This window comes from Cyclopterus lumpus, chromosome 14 (assembly GCF_009769545.1).
Source record: "Cyclopterus lumpus isolate fCycLum1 chromosome 14, fCycLum1.pri, whole genome shotgun sequence".
Taxonomy (NCBI): Eukaryota; Metazoa; Chordata; class Actinopteri; order Perciformes; family Cyclopteridae; genus Cyclopterus; species Cyclopterus lumpus.
The window spans coordinates 20,635,991-20,656,437 of NC_046979.1; the positions used below are offsets into that span (position 1 = coordinate 20,635,991).

General features: G+C 40.9%; 3 protein-coding genes and 1 long non-coding RNA gene across 15 annotated transcripts in view; 2 read left to right on the forward strand and 2 right to left on the reverse strand.

The window, feature by feature from the left end:
- arhgap32b (Rho GTPase activating protein 32b) overlaps positions 1-1,338 on the forward strand; it is a 93,953-nt gene extending 92,615 nt beyond the window's left edge. For all 11 annotated transcript variants that reach the window (XM_034549770.1, XM_034549768.1, XM_034549773.1 and 8 more), the window contains one exon: positions 1-1,338. This exon is cut by the window's left edge and continues 2,287 nt beyond it. The gene's annotated coding sequence lies outside the window, so the exon portion shown is untranslated.
- A 380-nt stretch (positions 1,339-1,718) lies between these two features.
- LOC117742433 lies at positions 1,719-8,047 on the reverse strand. Its single transcript, XR_004611033.1, has 3 exons — positions 8,007-8,047; positions 6,118-6,278; positions 1,719-2,415 (listed from the first exon to the last, which is right to left on the reverse strand). It is a non-coding gene; the product is annotated as an uncharacterized LOC117742433 (long non-coding RNA).
- Positions 6,960-10,687, forward strand: h3f3c (H3 histone, family 3C). 2 transcript variants are annotated; one of them, XM_034549779.1, is made up of 5 exons: positions 6,964-7,090; positions 7,542-7,643; positions 8,698-8,841; positions 9,041-9,194; positions 9,314-10,687. In XM_034549779.1, the coding sequence occupies exons 3-5, from the start codon at positions 8,714-8,716 to the stop codon at positions 9,440-9,442; spliced, it is 411 nt and encodes a 136-aa protein (XP_034405670.1). In that variant the 5' UTR covers positions 6,964-7,090; positions 7,542-7,643; positions 8,698-8,713; the 3' UTR covers positions 9,443-10,687. The 2 variants fall into 2 exon arrangements, with proteins under 2 accessions (XP_034405671.1, XP_034405670.1); XM_034549780.1 differs by lacking the exon at positions 7,542-7,643 and having other exon boundaries at positions 6,960-7,090.
- Positions 10,688-14,678: 3,991 nt separating this feature from the next.
- On the reverse strand, positions 14,679-17,626 carry crx (cone-rod homeobox). The gene is made up of 3 exons (XM_034550271.1): positions 17,216-17,626; positions 16,103-16,254; positions 14,679-15,878 (listed from the first exon to the last, which is right to left on the reverse strand). The coding sequence occupies exons 1-3, from the start codon at positions 17,310-17,312 to the stop codon at positions 15,240-15,242; spliced, it is 888 nt and encodes a 295-aa protein (XP_034406162.1). The 5' UTR covers positions 17,313-17,626; the 3' UTR covers positions 14,679-15,239.
- Positions 17,627-20,447: the final 2,821 nt, after the last annotated feature.

The following is a 20,447-nucleotide window of genomic DNA, read 5'->3' on the forward strand; positions in this document are numbered from 1 at the left end:
TGTAGAAGAAAGACTATTGAGCTCTGGTTGCAGCCTCTGCAGGACAGTGGACTGTCATATCACCATATTTTTTGCTCCTCTGTATTTTTAATGAATTGTAAAGAAAATTGTAAGACTTTTTACTGAATGTACCTGAATTTACTGTCCAAGGGGTCATATTGTGATTGGGGCAGTAGTCATAAATGTATATGATATGAAAGATAAAAGAGAAAGAGGTACTTTTAACAGGATCACCAATATGATGATATATATATATAATCTATATAGAGATTCACTAGTTTGAAAAAGAAAAGGGATTTAGTTGTGTTTAGTTTGTTTTTGGTATGAGCATCAACTGGGATTACGGTTTGCATTTTACAAAATGCATGCAGGATCCGTCGCGTTCTTTCTGGATGTTACAGCACAAGTTATTGGAGGAGGGCAAACATGTCGGTAGGGTTCATGTTCAGTCTCTCCAGGATCCGGCCGGGTGGGAGGTTCAATTAGGAGCTGTGATGGGTTTCTCTCGGTTAATATAGTGGTTTATCAAAGTCTTATTTTCTGTGTGACTGTGACATTTTTTTATGTAACTTTGCTATCCACAGATTTCAATGACTTCTCACGGAAAGTTGTGGTACTGTTCCGAAGAGGGACCAAGCGACTCGGGGCAGTTGTTCAGTTGTTGCACATACGGGATAAAAGAGATGGAGATGGATTCATGCCTTTCTAGATGTGGAAGAGGTTCTATTTTTATTTCCCTTTGTTTTTTTCCATTATGTTCAAGGTACTTTCATGAACTGGACTAACTGAATAAAGCTGAAAACAATGTCCTCTCAAACAATGTGTGGAAGAGCATGTCGCAGCTGCTTTGTGGAGGAAAAGTAACGTCTTGGTGATGAGCCTTAAACAGACCATTTTCATCATAATGCACAAACATTGTGATATCTAGATTGTAGATCACCTTTGATTCTTGACAGTTAACCTACTGGGGTTATTTAATTTTGTATCCGTGGTTCTGAATTTAAAACAATGGGGGGGGGGGGTATTTTTTTTTTTAGATACTTGGCACCATTTATATTCAGACTGGAAATCCATGTAAGGTACAATCATCTGGTATTATACTACATGTAATGTGTGGATTACAATATGTTTCAAATACATCTACATCCAGGTTGTACTCCACTGTTTAACTTCTCGCTTACAGGTTCTTCTCCTCTTGCCTTATTTAAGCCTCTACCTTTTCAGATGGGGAACTTAAGTAAGGCTCTGTGTACTTGAATGTGAACACGCTCGTGTCTCAAACGAGAGGCATCTCCACTTAGATATGAAATAAATAAAACTGTTCAGGAATAGCTATAAGCCATGTCTTCTAATATGTGCGTGATGTTACTAATTCACCTCTGCTCGGAGATTTAGTTCAAAGGCACAGGAGCACAAAACATTAATTATAATGGATGTCGAACATAATGGTTGTGTGTGACGGTTCATCTCATTATGTTAACTTACAAATCCGCTGTAAAGCATGAAGGTAATTATTAAATGTTTTTCTTTGTTGTTCTAAATCATTAATGACTAGTTGCAGTAGACTGATGTGCTGCTTTTAGAAAATGAGCTCAACATGTTTCCTGAAGGAAACTGGATTACAGATGTAAACACTTTCCTTAAATTGGCTTTATAAATATTTAATGAGGAAGAAAATGCATTCAACACATTTGTCCGACCTGAAGATGCTCACACTGAGTGAAGAACACTGAATGTCTCTGTTAGAAACTCCACAGGGTTCAGACCAGACTGCATGCTTTCAAATCACACTGTGAAGAAACCAGCTTTATAGATTGTGGACTCTGAAACGGCTTCAGCCAGTTTCAGAGTCTGCTCCTCAAAGATGTTAAAAACTGAATGCATAAAACCTGAAGTCATAGTTTGTTTACCTTATACTCTCCAGTCGCTCCAAACTGTCACGTGCTGCTGCACACATCCAGGTTCCATTACGGCAACATTTTCTATGCCAACATAGAAAATTAGCTTTTTGTTGTTTTTTTTTACCCTGAAACAGTATTGTCAAATTACATCATTGCAAAGTAATAATGTCTTCAAATAGTCAATAAAAGCCATAATATAATGTCAAAATAAGTCCTAAAGAATTCATAGTTCATCAAATATAATCCTTGTATACGTTAAACGGGTGTAAAAAGCCATTGTAGTCTGTCACGAATACTAAACAAGTTTATTTTTGTCAAAAAGTCACACCAAGTTCGAGGTATCGTATTTCAAAAAGTAATATAGTATTATAGTATGTGTAAAAAAGGTCATGTGATGGTATATTATGTTTTTTTTTAAAGCCTGCCGCCCTGCTCTGGTTGTCTTCATCCTCCTAAAGAATGCAGTCTCCTTCACAAAGCACCTCGACTCCCCAGTTCCCGCCACCGTTGGTCCCTAAATCAAACACACCGTTAAAATATAGTTGCATTATATAATAATAATGTCATATAAAAGCTGTAGGATTGTATGTGAACAATGTCATGACAGAACATGTTCATAACAAGGTGAAAAAAATCATGTCAAACCATGTCATTTATATAGGATGTCAACAAAAGTCATATAGTATGTCACAAAACGTCATGAAAAAGAACCGGCATGGTATAAAAACGCCATAAGATAAGTCATTTTATAATATATAAAACATAATCATAAAATGTCATAAACTTCATGAAATATACACAATATAGTCAAACAGCCACAGTATAGTATTCTATAAAAAAAAAAGTCCTAAAACAGTCCTAGTATAATGTCAGAAAAAGTCATATCAGTAATGTTGTGCTAAAAATGCCTAACATGTTATGAAATGTATTTATGGCCTTCTCTTTTTTCCCCATGAGTGCAGTTTCTGGACCAACACTGAGGAGGAGGAGCTCCTTCACTCATCTTCTGTCTGAATGTACATGGTTAAATGTGCCGGTTGGTCATTCAGTCATGTCTGCTGCATTATCAATAAAACATGTTCAATAACAATTATAACATTGATGATGTTGTGTTCCACAATTCCTTCTTTTGGTCTTGAAATATTTGGAGGAGCCACGTGTATCCAGTAGGTCAGTTTGTATCAGTTCACAGACTTCCTGACCTCTATTATCAAGCAGGATAAAGTGGTACTGGTTGGTGATTTTAATCTGCATGTCAATGATGCCACCAACCGTGTAGCCACTGAGTTCCTGAACACTACTGAACCTTTTAATTTCACACAACATGTTTCTGGCTCCACTCACAGAACCTTGTGTTCTCGCTGGGTCTAGATATTGATCATATCCGTTGTGAGGACCGACTGATCAGTGATCACAAATGTATTTTCTTTGATCTCTCTGTAAATGCGAAACGAACATTCCACTCCCGTATTATTACTCAGACTACAGCTGATCACTTTGCAAAGCACTTCAGCTACACAAATTTTAATGTTGAATTTTTAATGCAGTAATTTAATGAACATTGTGGCAAAGTGGCACCTGTTAAGAAAAGGACTAGGACTGCAAACAACATTTCTCCATGGATGACAGACACCGTCTACTCCTTAAGACGGAAGTGTCGCAGGACGGAGCGGCTATGGAAAGCCACTAGGCTAGAAGTGCATCGCACATATCTATAAGATCTCAGAGTTTCTTTTAATCTTGTAGTGAAGGAAACTAGAACTTTGCAAACTTAATTTCTTACTCTAAGAGAAATCCTAAGATTTTGTTTGACACAATTAACACCATTGTTTCACCACCTGTCTCTATATTACCTCGCTTTTCTGCTGATGAGTGTAATAAGTTCCTTACCTATTTCATTGATAAGGTAATGGCGATTAGGTCAGGTATTGCTCCTTGGATTTGTTCATCCAACTGTAGCTCCTAACAACCTTCTACTGTTCTGGACTCTTTCCAGCCTATCAGCCTACAAGAGCTGATGGACTTAATCAATGTATAAAAAACATTGTCGTGCCCTTTCTCTATTTCAGAAAATCCTGCCAATTATTGGTCCTCCTATAATAATGATTTTTAATTCTTCCTTGTCCACAGGAAGTGTCCCCTCCTATTTCAAGCATGCCACTATCAAGCCGTTATTTAAAAAAATAGATCCTGCTTTGCCCAAGTAATATTCAGTCCTATATCAAAACTGCCTTTTCTGTCAAAAATCCTAGAGACGGTTGTGGCCGGCCAACTAACTGTTGCACTGGAGAGGCACTATATGTTCGACAAGTTCCAGTCAGGGTTTCGCAAACAGCACTCAACTGAAACCGCTCTCCTTCAAATTATTTATTAATCTGACGCTGGTGACTGTTCTGTTTTAGTGCTCCTTGACCTCAGTTCGCCGTTTGACACCGTAGACCATAACATCATGATCGAGAGGCTACGTGATTGGGTGGGTATATCGGGCATAGCGTTGGAGTGGTTTTTATCATACCTCGCAAACAGAAGTTTTACTATCTCGGTGGGAGAATTTGTGTCAAACATCTCTCCACTGTCCTGTGGGGTACTACAGGGCTCGGTCCTGGGGCCTCTATTATTTTCTTTATACTTATCTTATACTTATACAGATCATTAAAACCTATAATGTTGCTTCTCATCTATATGCAGATGATATCCAACCAATCTCCTTTAATCCCAGTGAGGCCTTTAGGTTAACCAGCCTCCTTGATTGTGTCAATGCTATTAAGGACTGGACAGCAGTAAATTGCTTACAACAGAATGATAATAAGACGGAGGTCCTTGTTATTGCACCTGATGATGCTGTCCCTCTGATCAAGCAGAGCATTGGTCCACTCTCCTCTGCTGTCCACCTAAACCTGCGTAATCTCTGGGTAATTTTTGACAAATCCTTGTTGTTTGACCACCATGTCAAAGCAGCTGTCTAAATCATGTTTCTTCTACCAAAGAAACATCAGCAAATCTACAGCTGAATTAGAGACGATCATTCATGCGTTTATCTCTTCTCGCATTGATTACTGTAATGCACTTTTCTGCTCTCTCAGTAAATATTCGATTAACCGGTTGCAGGTAATCCAAAATACTGCTGCCAGAATACTGACAAGGACAAATAGACGGTATCACATCACCCGATACTCAGGTCTCTTCACTGGCTCCTTGTAGAGCATAGGATCCACTTTTACTTTAAAATCCTCACATCACGGCATGGCCAGACTCCTTCATATGTCGCTGAACTACTTCGCCCATATTCAACAGCCCGCAATCTCAGATCCGACCTCCAAAATCTTCTGTCAGTCCCACATACTCGCCTTAAACCTCGTTGTAGTGGCCATTTGTCCAACAAATCAAAAACAAACATAAATCAAATTGCCACTGACGCACCATGGGTTTGTGGTTTACGCAGCCAAAAGAATGCATTGTCCATTCAGGATTCCGTTTTTCTGATAATTTATTTAACTAAACAAAACAAGCAAACAAACAAAAGAACAAAGGAACTCCTAACGCTGCCTCTCCTGCACTGGTAAAAAACCATAGGCCTACCCAGGTGCATGCTGGTCCTGTACCTGCCTACTCCTACATATAACCACAGGTGCCCACAGTGTTACTCAATTAACGAACCAATGAACAACCAAAAGACTAAATATATCTAGACAACAACAATAAAGAATTAAACTAAACTAAAAACTATCACAAGAAAAAAGCTATTCTAATATATCAAAACATCTAACCTAAATAAGCAAACAACCTGAATGATTAAACAATACTACTTGTCAATAAAACAACTAAATACTAATATCAATTAAATAGCTCCAACACTCGTGGTGACCAAGCTTTTGAGGCAGTAGCTCCAAAGCTGTGGAATGCTCTGCCTGCACCCATAAGGTTTGCCGATTCAATAGTGTCATTTAAACACCAACTAAAGACATACCTGTTTACTCTGGCGTTTGGTTAATTACATTTTCTATGACCTGCTTTTATCTTTTTTATTTATTTCTTATTGTTTTATTATGTTTTTTACTGCACCATCTTTTACTGTGTATTTGACTCTGCTCTTTAACTGTTGAAATGTTTTTGGCCCCTGTTATTAATTGTCCATTTGTTTTAATTGACTACTGTACCGCACTTTGTGACCCTTTGTCTGTGAAAAGTGCAATATAAATAAACCTTACTTACTTACTTATCATCCACGTCTAACTCCACAGATAGACTGGTGACCTCCCAACAGTGAGGGTCAAACCAGGCGAACGGGGCAGAAAGAGGTTCCTTGTGTTCTCATTCATGGGAGCTGATTTACTGAGAGCGTTGGTGTGGGAGAAAAGGATCTCCATCCTCGGGCAACTAAAACAAAACCATCAACAACAAAAAATGTTCATCTGTATATTAAAACTGAGTTTGTTCTTACTTTATGTTGACATGTGTGACACTCCCGCTCCACTGTTGATTTAATACAAGTTATTGAATGTCTGTATTTTTGTAGCTTCTTTTGTAGGATTTTGTATAAGAGAGTTGTTTGGAGATTAATCAGGACAATATATAAAATCTTTGAGTATTTTTGAATAAGATTGTTTATTCAATAATAAACAATTATTATAAGTAAACATACTTTCTACAGTCTTCTTAGTCCAAAGTTATGAAGGCATAAGTTCTTTCCTCAAGTACATTTTAAAGAAATAGTCAAATATACAAAGGGAGTAGTTCCAAATACAGGTGGTGTGGTTCCCAAGTTCACAGTTTGGAGGGACACTTTTATATGACAAAGTATAGTATTCCTTATTTATGGCCTACTATAATATGCATTTTTAACCCTCAATACACGATGACATTTTTAAAGACGTTTTGATGGTATAATGTGTATTATGACATGTGTATGGCATAGCTAGCTAGCAACAGACGCAGTTTAGCCTCGGACTAACCGCATAATCAACTAGGAAGTCTTTCCTGTACGTCTCTTCTTCTCGTCCTCTGTGGTTGTCCAGCTGTTGAGATCCTTTACTTTAAGTTGTATTACTGCCCCCTACTGGATTGACCACCAGCCGTATTCTTACTTTATTTAGTATTTCCTGTGTCTGCTTTTTGTCGCATTATCCTAATACTGTTGCCACTGTTTGCTTATTTCCCTCCAAATACCAACTAAAACAGTTGCTCCAAAGGTAAAGTATAACACATATTATATACTATTAATAAGTATAATAAAGTACAATATGTTACGTTCATGTCTTACATGAAAACAAGTTTAGAATCTTACTAACTACAAATGCTTGTCGAATTTAATTGATCATCAAATTAATAATAAAATGTAAAAAAACATGTATTTATATTTTCTAGGGCATAATTATGCTCATGTATTGAGCCCGATTTGTTCTCATTAAGTTGTGTTCCAATTTTGTTCAGTAATTTGTATTGCACGCTATAGACCTAAATACTAAGGTGAAAGAATACTCGTGGTTTATTTTCTAGCACCGGGGTGTTGTCGCATTGTATTAACAACGTTTTGGAACAAAAGTTTCAGTCGAAGAAACAACGTGAGGCTACAATGTTTACAAATGTTGGCAGTTGCATTGTGGGAGACTGATGATTGACACGACCGCCATTTTGCTCCAGCTCTCCGCTTCCATTGTGTGAGAGATAGTAAATATCTGACACTGCCAGACAACCACAACTCACTTGTGTCCTCGCGGAGAAAAAGCGCTAAATTCAGCCTCGGTAAGTCAAATTTCGGACACACTTTTTGGTTCATATAGTAACAGTCGCCGTTTTGTAGAGAAAACGAGACGGATAAAGTTGTTTTTGTGCTGAAATGGCGAGTTATTTCGACGCGGTGGAAAAAGCAGCTCCCTCGATGCCCAGGCGGAGAGAAGGACGGCTCAGTACTTCCTCTGCCGAAATAGCTGCTCCACTTTCATGTGCGATTTCTACTTCGCTGTTTCGCTTTAATACCCCGTCGCTTCTCACGCCTTGATGCTTATTCGATAGCTGCACTTGTCTGCTACGTTTTGTTGGTAGTCTTGTATGCTCACGTTGTTTGGTTTTTAGGGGAATTATCACAGTTTACGTCTCGCGCATTACCAATGTGTTGGAAGGTTCATTTGGGTCTGCGGCCATAATCTTGCGGAATGAGGCGGGGCTAAAGCCGCTCGTCCTGCCCTAAAACACAGCAGACTGAAACGCCATTGGTCCTAAAATGCGACACAGACACGGCGGATTGGTGTAGTTCAGAATGAGGACCAGTGCAGCAGTGTGATTGGTGTAGTCTGGAGCCAAAGGTGTTGATAGTGGCTCGGGACGGTGTGTCTGTGCAGCTGCCAAACCCGGGAGGAAAAAGTTTTCCCAGGCGGCCAAATATGGTTGACCATCACAGACTCTGAGCTAGATCCTCTGCTACCTGCTAGTGCAGGAGAACTTAAAAACAAGATGTTCTACTGACCCTCATGCAGATATCTGGGTGAAGATCGTGATAATAATAAACAGCTAACAAAACTCTCTAATTTCATGCATCACTAAAATGTTGGTAATTGTAATTATTTAACTGACAACAATATAATGATTGATTTAGTATTAAGCTATATTTCTCCATACATTTTCACATATAAGCATTCGCATTTAGGCTAAATATTTGGGCACAATCGTAGTGGATGGAAATTATTATTGTCAATGGGGTGTCCAAATCGCAGCTCTAAAAAACATGTTGGGGGGGGGAGTAGAAAGTATAGAATGAACAACACTCCTCACCCTGTTATATTTGTGATATTCCCTTCAGGTGATACTTCGTAGTAATGGCTCGTACCAAGCAGACCGCCCGTAAGTCCACTGGAGGAAAGGCTCCTCGTAAGCAGCTGGCCACCAAGGCTGCCCGCAAGAGTGCCCCCTCTACTGGTGGCGTCAAGAAGCCCCATCGTTACAGGTAACACCTTTTTGTTTTTATACTTGTATTCACTAAAACATCTATTTACTAAATAGACTTGCACTTAAGACTACTTAGGTTGCGCAATGTTAACCCAGAGACTTTTTTTTTTGTGGAAGTGACAAAATGTCATTCTTTGTACAGAGGGTAACTTGTAGCGGGTTAAATTAACCTGTGTGAGCTTTGTTGCATGTTTCAGGCCCGGCACCGTGGCTTTGAGAGAGATCCGTCGGTACCAGAAGTCCACTGAGCTGCTGATCCGCAAACTGCCCTTCCAGCGCCTGGTGAGGGAGATTGCTCAGGACTTCAAGACCGATCTGCGTTTTCAGAGCGCTGCCATTGGGGCCCTGCAGGTGTGTGTGTGTGTGTGTGTGTGTGCACAAAATATATTGATAAAGCTACATCAGTATAATCCGTAAAGCTAGCATACTTCTCCTGCTAATATGTGTTGCCACCCCCTCTCCCCCTGCAGGAGGCCAGCGAGGCTTACCTGGTGGGTCTGTTCGAGGACACCAACCTGTGTGCCATCCATGCCAAGCGTGTCACCATCATGCCCAAAGACATCCAGCTGGCACGTCGCATTCGCGGGGAGCGTGCTTAGATGACCCTCCCCGATATTTCACCTCTGTCCTGTTTTTTCTTAACCTGTCCCTGCGCTTACTCCTTTTATTTTACTCCAACCCTTCTCCCTCCCCTGCCTGCCCAGCTTCTCAGTAGACTTTAGTGTAATCCTGATTCTGAAGAGATAGAAATATGTTGAAGTCTGGGCTCATGGGTCTTCACCAAATGTTTTTTATTTTTTATTTTTAGGGTACCTTTTTCGTGCATGTAAAAAGTTTTGCAGATCAGACGCACATGTGCACACATAACTCAAACATGCGTCGCTGAGTTTGGGAAGCCCACCCCCATTGAGCTCTCCTGGATTCTTCCAGGGTGGGAGGCCAGCAGGTGAGGTCAGTGAGGCAAAACCGAGCCCAGGCAGAGGGACGTGGACGAGGGGCTAGTCTGCTTAAGGGGAGCTGCAACTTCCACAGCAGGGTGCTATTAAAGCTAGTCCCGAGGCCTCTACCCCGACTGAACACCCTCCTTTACGCCCGACTCCTCGCTCTGCAGCCAGGCAGCTCGCTGTACCTCTTCACCTCTGTAATCCGCACTGGGAAGCGGATGGCGCTCTGTTGGTCTGTTTGTGTGGATGAGTGAGCTCTGATCTTTCAAACTACTTGTACTCAACAAACAAGTCTCTCTTTTTTTTTTGGTTGCTTAAAAATATTGATTATCGTTGTGGATATGGTGTCTATTTTTTTTTAATGCATATAGTTTACGGATGAGCATCTCTTCTCTTTACCACTTCCAAAATCCAAAAAGAGAGAAAAACAATTAATATTGCCAACATGGTTATCTTTATTTTTTTGCAGTGATCTGATCTGCTATAGGAAATCAGGAAGGGCTTCTCTATTTTCAAAAGCAACTTCTATTCTAATGGCAGCCACACGGGGGCGATGGTTTACCGTCTCCTCTATTCAATTGTTCACTGTCGATCATTCATCACACAGTATGCTGCTGTCTCTGTCTTCATGTCCACAGATAGGCTTGTCACAACAGTATGAATTGATATTATAGTGCAAGTTACCCTCTGCATGTTTAGGGTCTCTGTCTCCTGCTCTCTGTAGATCTGATCATATAATCTGTCCCTTTTCTCAAAATTTGTGATACACAATATAACCTCATATTTGTTTTATTTGATATTTTTCTTATTCCTCGAGATTTTCAGACGTATAAATAAGACGATCTTTGTATTTTCCAAATTTCTCATATTATGGTGGTAATAAATAGGTGTTAAAACAAACTGATGCTTGTTGGTGTGATTTATTTGCTTTTAAAGTGTTTCATAAATAATTTAATGTCTCTTTGTAGTTATTATGTGTCTTTGTGGTTGTTTTTTGAGAAGGTTCACATTTAAATACATTTAGCACAGTATTTGCAATCTACCTCGGCAGATAATCATCTGGCATAACTATATTAGTGATACTGTACTATATTACTGTAGATTAGCAGTACTGTGCTATATTACTGTAGGTTAGCAATACTGTACTATATTACTGTAGATTAGGAGTAATGTGCTATATTACTGTAGATTAGCTGAATGTACTATATTACTGTAGATTAGGTGTACTGTATTATATTATATCTATTGGCATTTCAGGTACCGCACTAAATAGGTTTAAATCCTATTTCCAGATAGATCTCAATTTGTATTTGTAAACAATGAAGCCTCAATGAACACCAACATTAATCACGAAGTTCCACAAGGTTCTGTGTTTGGACCAATTTTATTTACCTTATATATGCTTCCTTTGGGCAACATTATCAGGAAACACTCTATAAACTTTCATTGTTATGCAGATGGTACTCAATTATATCTATCGATCAAAGCAGAAGAAACCAACCAGCTCGTTAAACTTTAAGGATGTCTTAAAGATATAAAAACATGGATGACCTGCAACTTCCTGATGTTAAACTCAGACAAAACTGAAGTTATTTTACTGGGCCCTGAACACCTCAGAGATCAATTATCTGGTGATGTGGTTTCTGTAGATGGCATTTCCCTGGCATCTAACACCACTGTAAAGAATCTCGGCGTTATCTTTGACCGAGACTTGTCCTTTAACTCCCACGTTAAGCAAATCTCAAGGATTGCATTTTTTCATCTACGTAACATTTCAAAAATCAGGCACATCTTGTTTCAAAAAGATGCAGAACAACTGGTTCACGCGTTTGTTACTTCCAGACTAGATTACTGCAATTCCTTATTATCAGGCTGCTCTAATAAGTCTTTTAAATCCCTCCAGTTGATCCAGAATGCTGCAGCTCGTGTACTCACAAAAACTAAGAAAATAGATCACATTAATCCTGTATTAGCTGCTCTGCACTGGCTCCCTGTAAAATCAAGAATCACATTTAAAATTCTTCTCCTCACCTACAAAGCCTTGATTGGTGATGCACCATCATATCTTAAGGAGCTTGTAGTACCATATTGCCCCACTAGAGAGCTGCGCTCACTAAATGCGGGGCTACTTGTGGTTCCTAGAGTCCTAAAAAGTAGGATGGGAGCCAGAGCCTTCAGTTATCAAGCTCCTCTTTTATGGAACCAGCTTCCACTTTCAGTCCGGGAGGCAGACACAGTCACCTCATTTAAGAATAGACTTAAGACTTTCCTCTGTATAGTTAGGGCTGAATCAGGTTTGCCCTGGTCCAGCCCCTTCATATGCTGCTATAGGCTTATCGGCTGCTGGGGGACGTTTTAGGATACATTGAGCTCCTCTCTCCTCTTCTCTTTCTACTTATGGATGAATTTACATCTCTCCATTGCACCTTATTAACTCTGCTTCCTCCCCGGAGTCTTTGCGACTTCACGTCTGATAGGGTCCATTGGACCTGGCTGTGTCTGAAGCTGGTCCTGGGCCAGACCAGTTTCAGTATTCATTGAATGTGTTGTAACTCTGTAACGCTGTCTGTTCATCTGTACACATGACATCTATTGCTTCAGTCCATCCGGGGAGAGGGATCCTCCTCTGTTGCTCTCCTGAAGGTTTCTTCCCTTTTTTCCCTGTCAAAGGGTTTTTTCTATTTCTTGGGGAGTTTTTCCTGATCCGATCTGAGGTCCTGGGACAGGGATGTCGTATGTGTACAGATTGTAAAGCCCTCTGATATTGGGCTATACAAAAACAAACTGAATTGAATTGAATTGAATTTCTACTAAATTCTTACCACTATATTCTTCTCCTACATTTGGAAGCCAATATTGTACAAACAAGTGATGTATTAATTTTTATTTAAGATGCCTGTCAGTCCATAATGTCATTCAAATTACACCAACGACTGCTCCCTGGGGCAAGTACGAAACCTCACTCCAGATCCTCCTCATCATTGGACTCAACCATTTCAAGCTTCTCCCCTCTGGGGCGCGCTATTGAACCCTGTAGCCACAACAACCAGACACATGGGCAGCTTCCTCCTGTTTGGCCGCCACTCCGATGAACAGTTGACACCAGTCATATATATAAGTGTCAATAACCCTCCAACAACAAACATCCACGCTGCCAATACATTCTATATTTGTTGTTTGTTTGTTTAAATACTGACAATATGAATGTAAACATTGCAGTACATATTATTCCGTACTGTCATATGCACGTACCTCATGTACTTAAACATATACAAAAATATATACTTATATATTGTTTCTTATATATGTCAATATATTGAGTCAAAATCCTTGAATATGTTTATTCTTCCCTCTAAAGCTGTTTCTGATTCTGAAATTACCTTTGTATCTACCTTTACTGCAGCATTAGTGGATGGATACACAATAATGTGTCACTAAATATATTTCAGTGACGTAATATATATATATTATTCTGTACATAATGATACTTTTACTTTTGGTACTATGAAGATGTTGATTTAATTGTAACAGAGCCCCTTCACACTGTGGTGTTGCTGCCTTTGGTGTCAGGAAACAGGGCCCGAGGGTTTCTTCTTCGGGCCGCGTGCCGGCTTTTTCTTTTCCGGGTATTAACCTTCCTCAAGGTCTGCCCGGTGCCCTCCATCCCCCATCACATCTGCTGCTCCCTGGGATTACAGCACAAATGTCTGTCTGAAACTCTCAGTGCTGAGGGGGAAGATTACAAGTGCACTGCACCCGGCGAGGGAGGTTAACCAATCAGGGTGGTCAGATGCAGGGATTAACCAATCACATCACGGAGAGGGAGGGCAGAGGGATTACACCGGCACAGAGTGGGATTAGGGCAGCGTTGAGTGCAGAAAAATGCTTTGAAATGTCTCTCAGTGCAGTAGATCTAAATGTATGATCTAAATTATGTGACATTTTACATGGCTGATAACCAGAGGATCAGATATGATTTACATAGCAACCAAAATAAAATGAGCTTTTATCATTTTTATCAATATTACACCAGAAATCTCTCAGGAGTGATACTTTCTCAAGCCATTTTTATTGAATTAAAACAATACTTTAAACCCTTAGGTTAGATATGTTTGTAATATATGGTCACTGTTGTAAAATGACAAACCTTCAATTCAATTTAGCTTTAAAAAAAGAAGGCACATGATGTGATGGAGAGAGTTTTGGAAGGATGGCGTTTTGTTAAGAGAATCAAGCCTCTCTTACCGCCCTACACACACCTCCAGAAAACATTTCACATGTTTGATGTCAGAGTTGAGTTTGCGTGGTAGTAATCGGGTCATGTGAAGATTATCAAATTGTCGGAGGAGTTGGGGAGATTGGTGGGGGGATGTGGGGGGTCCAGGAGAGGAGGAAAGAAAGGGAACCATTGATCTGATAGAGACGTCTCTCAGCGCCAGAGCGATTGATGAAAACAACTGTAGTAAAAAAAAAAAAGCTTTATTAAACTGCATTGTTGTCAATGATTTGAAATGTTTGGTATGAGTATATGAGTGCGGGATACACATGGTGAAAGACAACCTGGGACAGAGGTAAAAAAAATAAAAAATAAGGAATAAGGAAAGGTGGAGGGGGGCGGGGCCAAGGAAGGAAGGGGAGGAAGAGAAGGCCGAGGCGGGTAAGATGGGTGAGAGGCAGAGAGAGACAGAGGGGGATAGGGCAATAATCCTAACTAATTCACTTAGGGTATTGCAGAAGGGAGGCTAAGAGGATTGGGACACTCCCAGAATCAGATAAACTAAAATAACCAAGATGGACCAGTGATGACGAGCATGACGGGCCAGACCGACAACACGGCCTCTTCACAGCCACTGGGTCCAGTCTCCCGTGTGAAACTTATTTCAAAGAATCTGAATGATTGTCCGTGCACAAAGTGTAAAGAACAGATCACTTTAATATGTCACAAATCTTTTTTTTTAACCATCAAACAGATTGGGATGATAAACACTGAAGGCTAACACTGCTAACACTGCACGCAACACAAATGCTAAGCTCTTAACGCAAACAAAGGACATTTAAATGTAGCATAGAATAATAATTAATAGTTTAAAACGATTAAACCCCGAAATAGGAGGTGACCTCTCAGGACTTCACAGCTCCGTCCCGCCACAGCAGCTTTCACTCTATGACAATGCAAGTTTCAAAGAAAATGTCTATGCGTCGGAGTCGGACATGTTGAGAGCAAACAGCTCAGTGTGTTTCCCTACGTACGACTCCGGTACTTTCAGTACACTGGTCCCTTCCTCTCCGAAGTCATTCAAATTAAATGCATTCCTACAGAGGTCACCTTTAGAAAATAAGACAAAAATCTTACAGACAAGAAAGATAAAATCAAAGATAACAAGTCCTCCAGCAGACATGCCTCACACTATCTCACGTGGGACCCTTTGACACACACGAGCGACACCCCTCTCTAGAGGACCTGGAACTTCCAGGAGTTTTGGTCCTTGTGATCCAGGCAGTCCATTGTGGTGAAGCCCAGTTTCCAGGCCTGCTGGTCCTTGTAGTCCAGGCAGTCGACAGAGGTGAAGCCCAGGGAGGAGGCCGTGCTGTAGCCCTGCGAGGACAGCGAGGCCGGGGACTGGCTCAGGGAGCCCCCCATCGAGGGCACGGTGATGGGGCTGAGGGCGCCCACGGTGCCCGACAGCTGCGAGTGCATGGGGGACAGATAGGCGCTGCAGTCCAGGCCGGTGAAGTAGGAGGTGGTGCTGGCGTAGCCTTGGGTGTAGGCCGACGGCTGGCCGTAGCTCATGGGGTAAGGTGAGGGCCGCTGCATACAGGGGGCCGAGGAGGAGGCCAGGGGGTCGGGCAGGGGCGAGATGGCCGGGCTCCAGATGGACACGCCGGTGTTCCCGGTGCTGGAGCTCGGAACCAGGCCGGGGCCTGACTGGACAGAGGAGGGGCTGTAGGAACCAGATGGGTTAGGGACAGGATCAAGGATGCTGGGTTCCTGCAACGGGGAGGCCTTCTTTTTGGGAGGGCGGGGTTTGGACTGGCCACTGCTCTGCTGCTGCTGCTGACGGCACTTGGCACGGCGGTTTTTAAACCAAACCTGGAGACGCGGAGAAGAAGATGTTAGGACAGAAAAACTGGGTACTGGACGTAAGAAAGGACAAGAGGGACTTATGTAAGAGTTGTGTATTGTAAAAACAAATGCAGGATATAGCATAAACATCTTGGAAGTTTATTGATTTATGATAGCCTATAGTCCCAGTGTCAGTGAACCACAAAGAACAGCACGGCCTCCATCTTGGCGGTGGCCTACTTCTCCAGTACCTGCACACGTGACTCGGGCAGGTTGATCTTGAGGGCCACCTCCTCCCTCATGAAGATGTCCGGGTAGCGGGTCTTGGAGAACAACGCCTCCAGGATGTCCAGCTGTGTTCGTGTGAAGGTGGTGCGCTCCCTGCGCTGCTTCCGGGGAGTGGCTGCCCCCCCAAGAGTCAGAAAAGGGGATTATTATTCTGGCAGCAATATAGAGAGCTGACCTGAATTATGAGCACAACTCAGAGCCATGATTTATTTTATTTTTAAAGGCGGCATGCCATTTAACTGATTATTTGGGTAGGTTTGTTTTCTGTCCATCTATGTGAGTGAGGATGACAACAAATACAAATATAAATGGAAACCTCAGTACATTATGATGCTGTTCATAATCCTTACTTGTCTTATACAGTCTGCTTGTGACAAATAAGAAGATAACATGTATTTGCTGCTTACATCAATATAGTCACCAGTTCTTTAAAGAGTTCTATTACTTTTACTAGTTTGTACAGTTAAAGTCATATCTAAACAGACAAATAGGCGCATTTGTTTCAGAAGAAATAAAGTGAGAAATTATTCGATACAGTCACGGGAATTTAGTCGATTTATATTCATCGGAGCGTGAGAACATTTCAAAGAACACTTGGGGGGAAGAATGAGAAGAGTAAACAATTAAATAAGATCTATGTCGGATTCTTGACAGACACTGAATTCAGGAGAGCGCGCCGATTTTCTGCGTTTCGAGGCTTTCAATGGGCTCATTGTATCTGCATATTAAACACATGCATCTGTAATACAACATTATATTTACGTCAGCAGACAACGGACTTAAAAGAGTCCCTTTTACTTTAAATCTTCAATTTCTCGGAACGAAAAGTTACCATTTTATTTTTTCATTCGTTAAATAAGTGTAGTAATGATACTTGTATAGCACATTTGAATTGTCCAGATCTTTTGTTAATAGGCTGACGAAATAAAATGTTCATCCTCTCATGTACTCTCGTTGCTCGCGTCCTGCCCGCCTTTACGCATAATTTTGGGTAAATAAGACTCGAAATGACAAGAGCAGCAAATGAGACAAATAAGTTCAAGTAAAAGAAAAATACAATAACAGTTTATACTCACATGGATAAGCGATGGTTGTATGCAGCACATCCATTCCGGGACCAGGTAAATTTAACCCGTTCATGGTGTAATGGGGTTGCTTTATGTAGGACATCATCGTCGCAGCCGGCTTTTAAGTCCTGTCTCTGACTTGTATGTCGGACCCGCAACACAACGACCGATGGCCCCTCAGAGCTCCGCGGGCCAACAGGTCGGAGCAGACAGAAGCGGCACGCGCCGGACTTCACCAGTGAAAAGTCAAACTTTTTTCTCCTTCTTCTAACAGCTATTCAGCTGTTTCCTGCCTGTCAGCTGAGCAGCAGAGCACACTGCCGCGCGCTGAGCACCAAACTGCCTCTGCGAGTCGGATTTCACGCACTTAAGTCATCCCGCAGGTGAAGTGGCGCCCGGATGCCTTTGCGCCTTGGTGAGGTCGCTCTACTGAGTTTCTTCCCCGGCACACGCTGCTAATTAGAGGGAAGCAAGTGGCTTCAGCAAACCCCTCCCACCACGCACGCACACACACAAGCACACGCGCATATACGCACGCACGCACAAACACACGCGCAAGGCAAACCAAAGCAACAGGCTACACAATAAGACAAACAACACGACGTGTATTCTCATTTGATTAATGCCTCATTGATTGATGGTTTTTTTCACCTGTGGAGTCTTCAAAGTTGAAGTCATTTTACAAAACACATCTTTAAAGGACATTTTCTCTAAATTAGTCTGTTGTCAGACTCTGAGCGAGAAATCTCATATATCATCCATAGCCATACACAACATTTCAATGATTAAAACGAAGCCAAAAAATAATATTTTTGTTTTGTTTTTATAGCTGTTGACAGTATGTTCTGATTTAAGAAGTAATACAAAGGTTTATCTAAAATTCCCTCTGTGAAAACGTTTGACTCCAATGTCAAAACCTAGCTTTATCCAATGTTCAGATTTCTGTATGTTTAAATATGCAAATTAGTATTATTAAATACTGTATGTGCTAATGCACATACAGTATTTAATAATACTAATTTGCATATTTAAACATACATTTTCGAAAAACTAAAATAGTTAATTGTCTTTATGTGAGTAATCAACAGGAGTTTCATGATGATATACTAATTCAACTTTTTTATCTTATTTAACAGTTGTTGTTTAAGTATGAATAATTTATTATGATAATAATAACATTAGTGAAAAAGGTCAAATCTACATTATATGACAATAAATTAGTATTGGATGTTGATTTGGAAAATAATGAAATATTTAATAATAATTCATTTTATTTAGCGCTTTTTAAGGTACTCAAAGACACTTTACATGTTACATTTATACACCTGTCTACGGGTAGCAATGCAGGGTTAAGTGTCTTGCTCAAGGACACATCAACTAGGCCGGGGATTGAACCACCAACCCCCTGATTGAAAGATGGACCTGCTTACCACTGACCCACAGTCAATGTTTTATTGTTGCTGCCAGGAGAAACATGCGCGTGTGCGTCTGTGAGGGAGTGTGCACCTCTGTGTCTGTCCACGGCTAATCTCACATTCTGCGGGGTAATAAACAATAATACACAGCACTATATGTTGAGTATTATATGAGGACTTTGAGCCAAAAGCCTGCATTCATCAGCACTCGTTTTAAGTGTGTTTTACATTAACTAGTGGGCTGCCTCTATTTTTCTGACCTGCAGCGAGTATATATCGTCTGGATTTGCACGATTTTGTGAAACCTTTTTTGTTTTCATTCAATCACACAATACAACAGTGCAGACACCTGGTGGAGATCTGCACACTATCTATTGAGTGCACCTTTCTAATATACTGTGTATGTTACTAATGTAATCTTTCTGAAATAGAACATTCTTGAAAAAAAGAATGTTCTATTTCAGAAAGATTACATTAGTCATCAGTTTCAGTTCTCAAAGCCTTCTTCACTTCCTTCTCTCCTCCTGCTGATCAATACACCTGCTTCCGCAGTTCATACCTTCACACATAATTGACAGATTACACCAAAACAGCTGCAAACACACATGTTGCATTCAATCCCCCCTCCACCACACACACACGCACGCACACACACACACACACACACACACACACACACACACACACACACACACACTCAGACACCCAGATGCACAAAACCGACAAAGCTCATTTGATTTATCATAATATGCTTTATCTGTAAAGTAAGTATCTTATCTCCAGATAAAAGGGAGGAAAGTCAGAGCAATCCGTTCAGTAGCCGAGCAGGAAAGGAGCCTCGAGGGAACTCCAGCCGCACTGGAGAAAGACCAGAAACCAGCAGAAGATAGAGAATGTATCGATAGGAGCAGGAGACGGAGGGAGGAACTGGAGAGAAGCGTGGACAGAGGATTCAGAGCAAGTAGACAGCTGGCGGCCACTTAATGGAAACTACTTGTTTGAATATAGACATTAAACATGGGATTCCTGGAGTCCCAATTGTTTGTTTTTTTGGACACTTTGCACACAGAATATTGATCAGGAATGAGCCTGAGATACCCACACACATGACTAAAAGGGGAATTATGGATGCATAACTATCTATGATGCTCTTAAAGCCTTTGACAGACTTTTTTGTATCATTATTTATATTTTACATTTTTATTTTGCTTTTAATTGATTTTTGACTTTTTTGTATATTTGCCTCTTAATAGAGCGTTTAAATCACAAATGACTGGGTTCATTTAGGATGCAAGGGCATAGGAAATCTGCTATAATTGAATAATGGAATTGCTATATTGTTGAGTATAATATGGCATTGCAAATACTAACCAAAATGTTGTGGAGGTGTGATCAAAATAAAAAAAGAGATCTTTTCTGTGACTTATTTTTGTATTACATATACTGTATGTTCCATGAACCCTGTCCAGATGATATTGATAATGGTAATTCAATCCAACCCAAGAGTGTTCCAAAAAGTTTGCAGCTGCAACAGCAAATCGGGAAGAGGACTGAGCTGGTTTAATCCATGCCCCCCTCCCCCTCCCCCTCCCACCTTAAAGCTGCACTCACATAGACGCATTCAGGATGATGCAAGCAAATGTTTTTATTTTAAGACTGAACAAAGTTGTTGTCTTGTAGTCCGACTGAGGCCTGAAAACTCAGGGAGATGGAAATAAGAGAGACGGGAGGAAGAGAGGAGAAAGAGAGGGTGAGGGTGGGGGGTGGGGGGTGGGGGGGGGCAGGAGAAGCAGGCGAAGAGGCAGAGGGAATGGGGGGGGGGGGGG

Coding starts and splice junctions, on each gene's coding strand:
- h3f3c (XM_034549780.1), top strand. CDS start 8,714: ATGGCTCGTACCAAGCAGACCGCCCGTAAGTCCACTGGAGGAAAGGCT. Junction 8,842..9,040: donor AAGAAGCCCCATCGTTACAG/GTAACACCTTTT, acceptor TGCATGTTTCAG/GCCCGGCACCGTGGCTTTGA. Junction 9,195..9,313: donor CTGCCATTGGGGCCCTGCAG/GTGTGTGTGTGT, acceptor CTCCCCCTGCAG/GAGGCCAGCGAGGCTTACCT.
- crx (XM_034550271.1), bottom strand. CDS start 17,312: ATGATGTCCTACATAAAGCAACCCCATTACACCATGAACGGGTTAAAT. Junction 16,255..17,215: donor TACAACCATCGCTTATCCAT/GTGAGTATAAAC, acceptor TTGGGGGGGCAG/CCACTCCCCGGAAGCAGCGC. Junction 15,879..16,102: donor TGCCCGAGTCACGTGTGCAG/GTACTGGAGAAG, acceptor CCGCGTCTCCAG/GTTTGGTTTAAAAACCGCCG.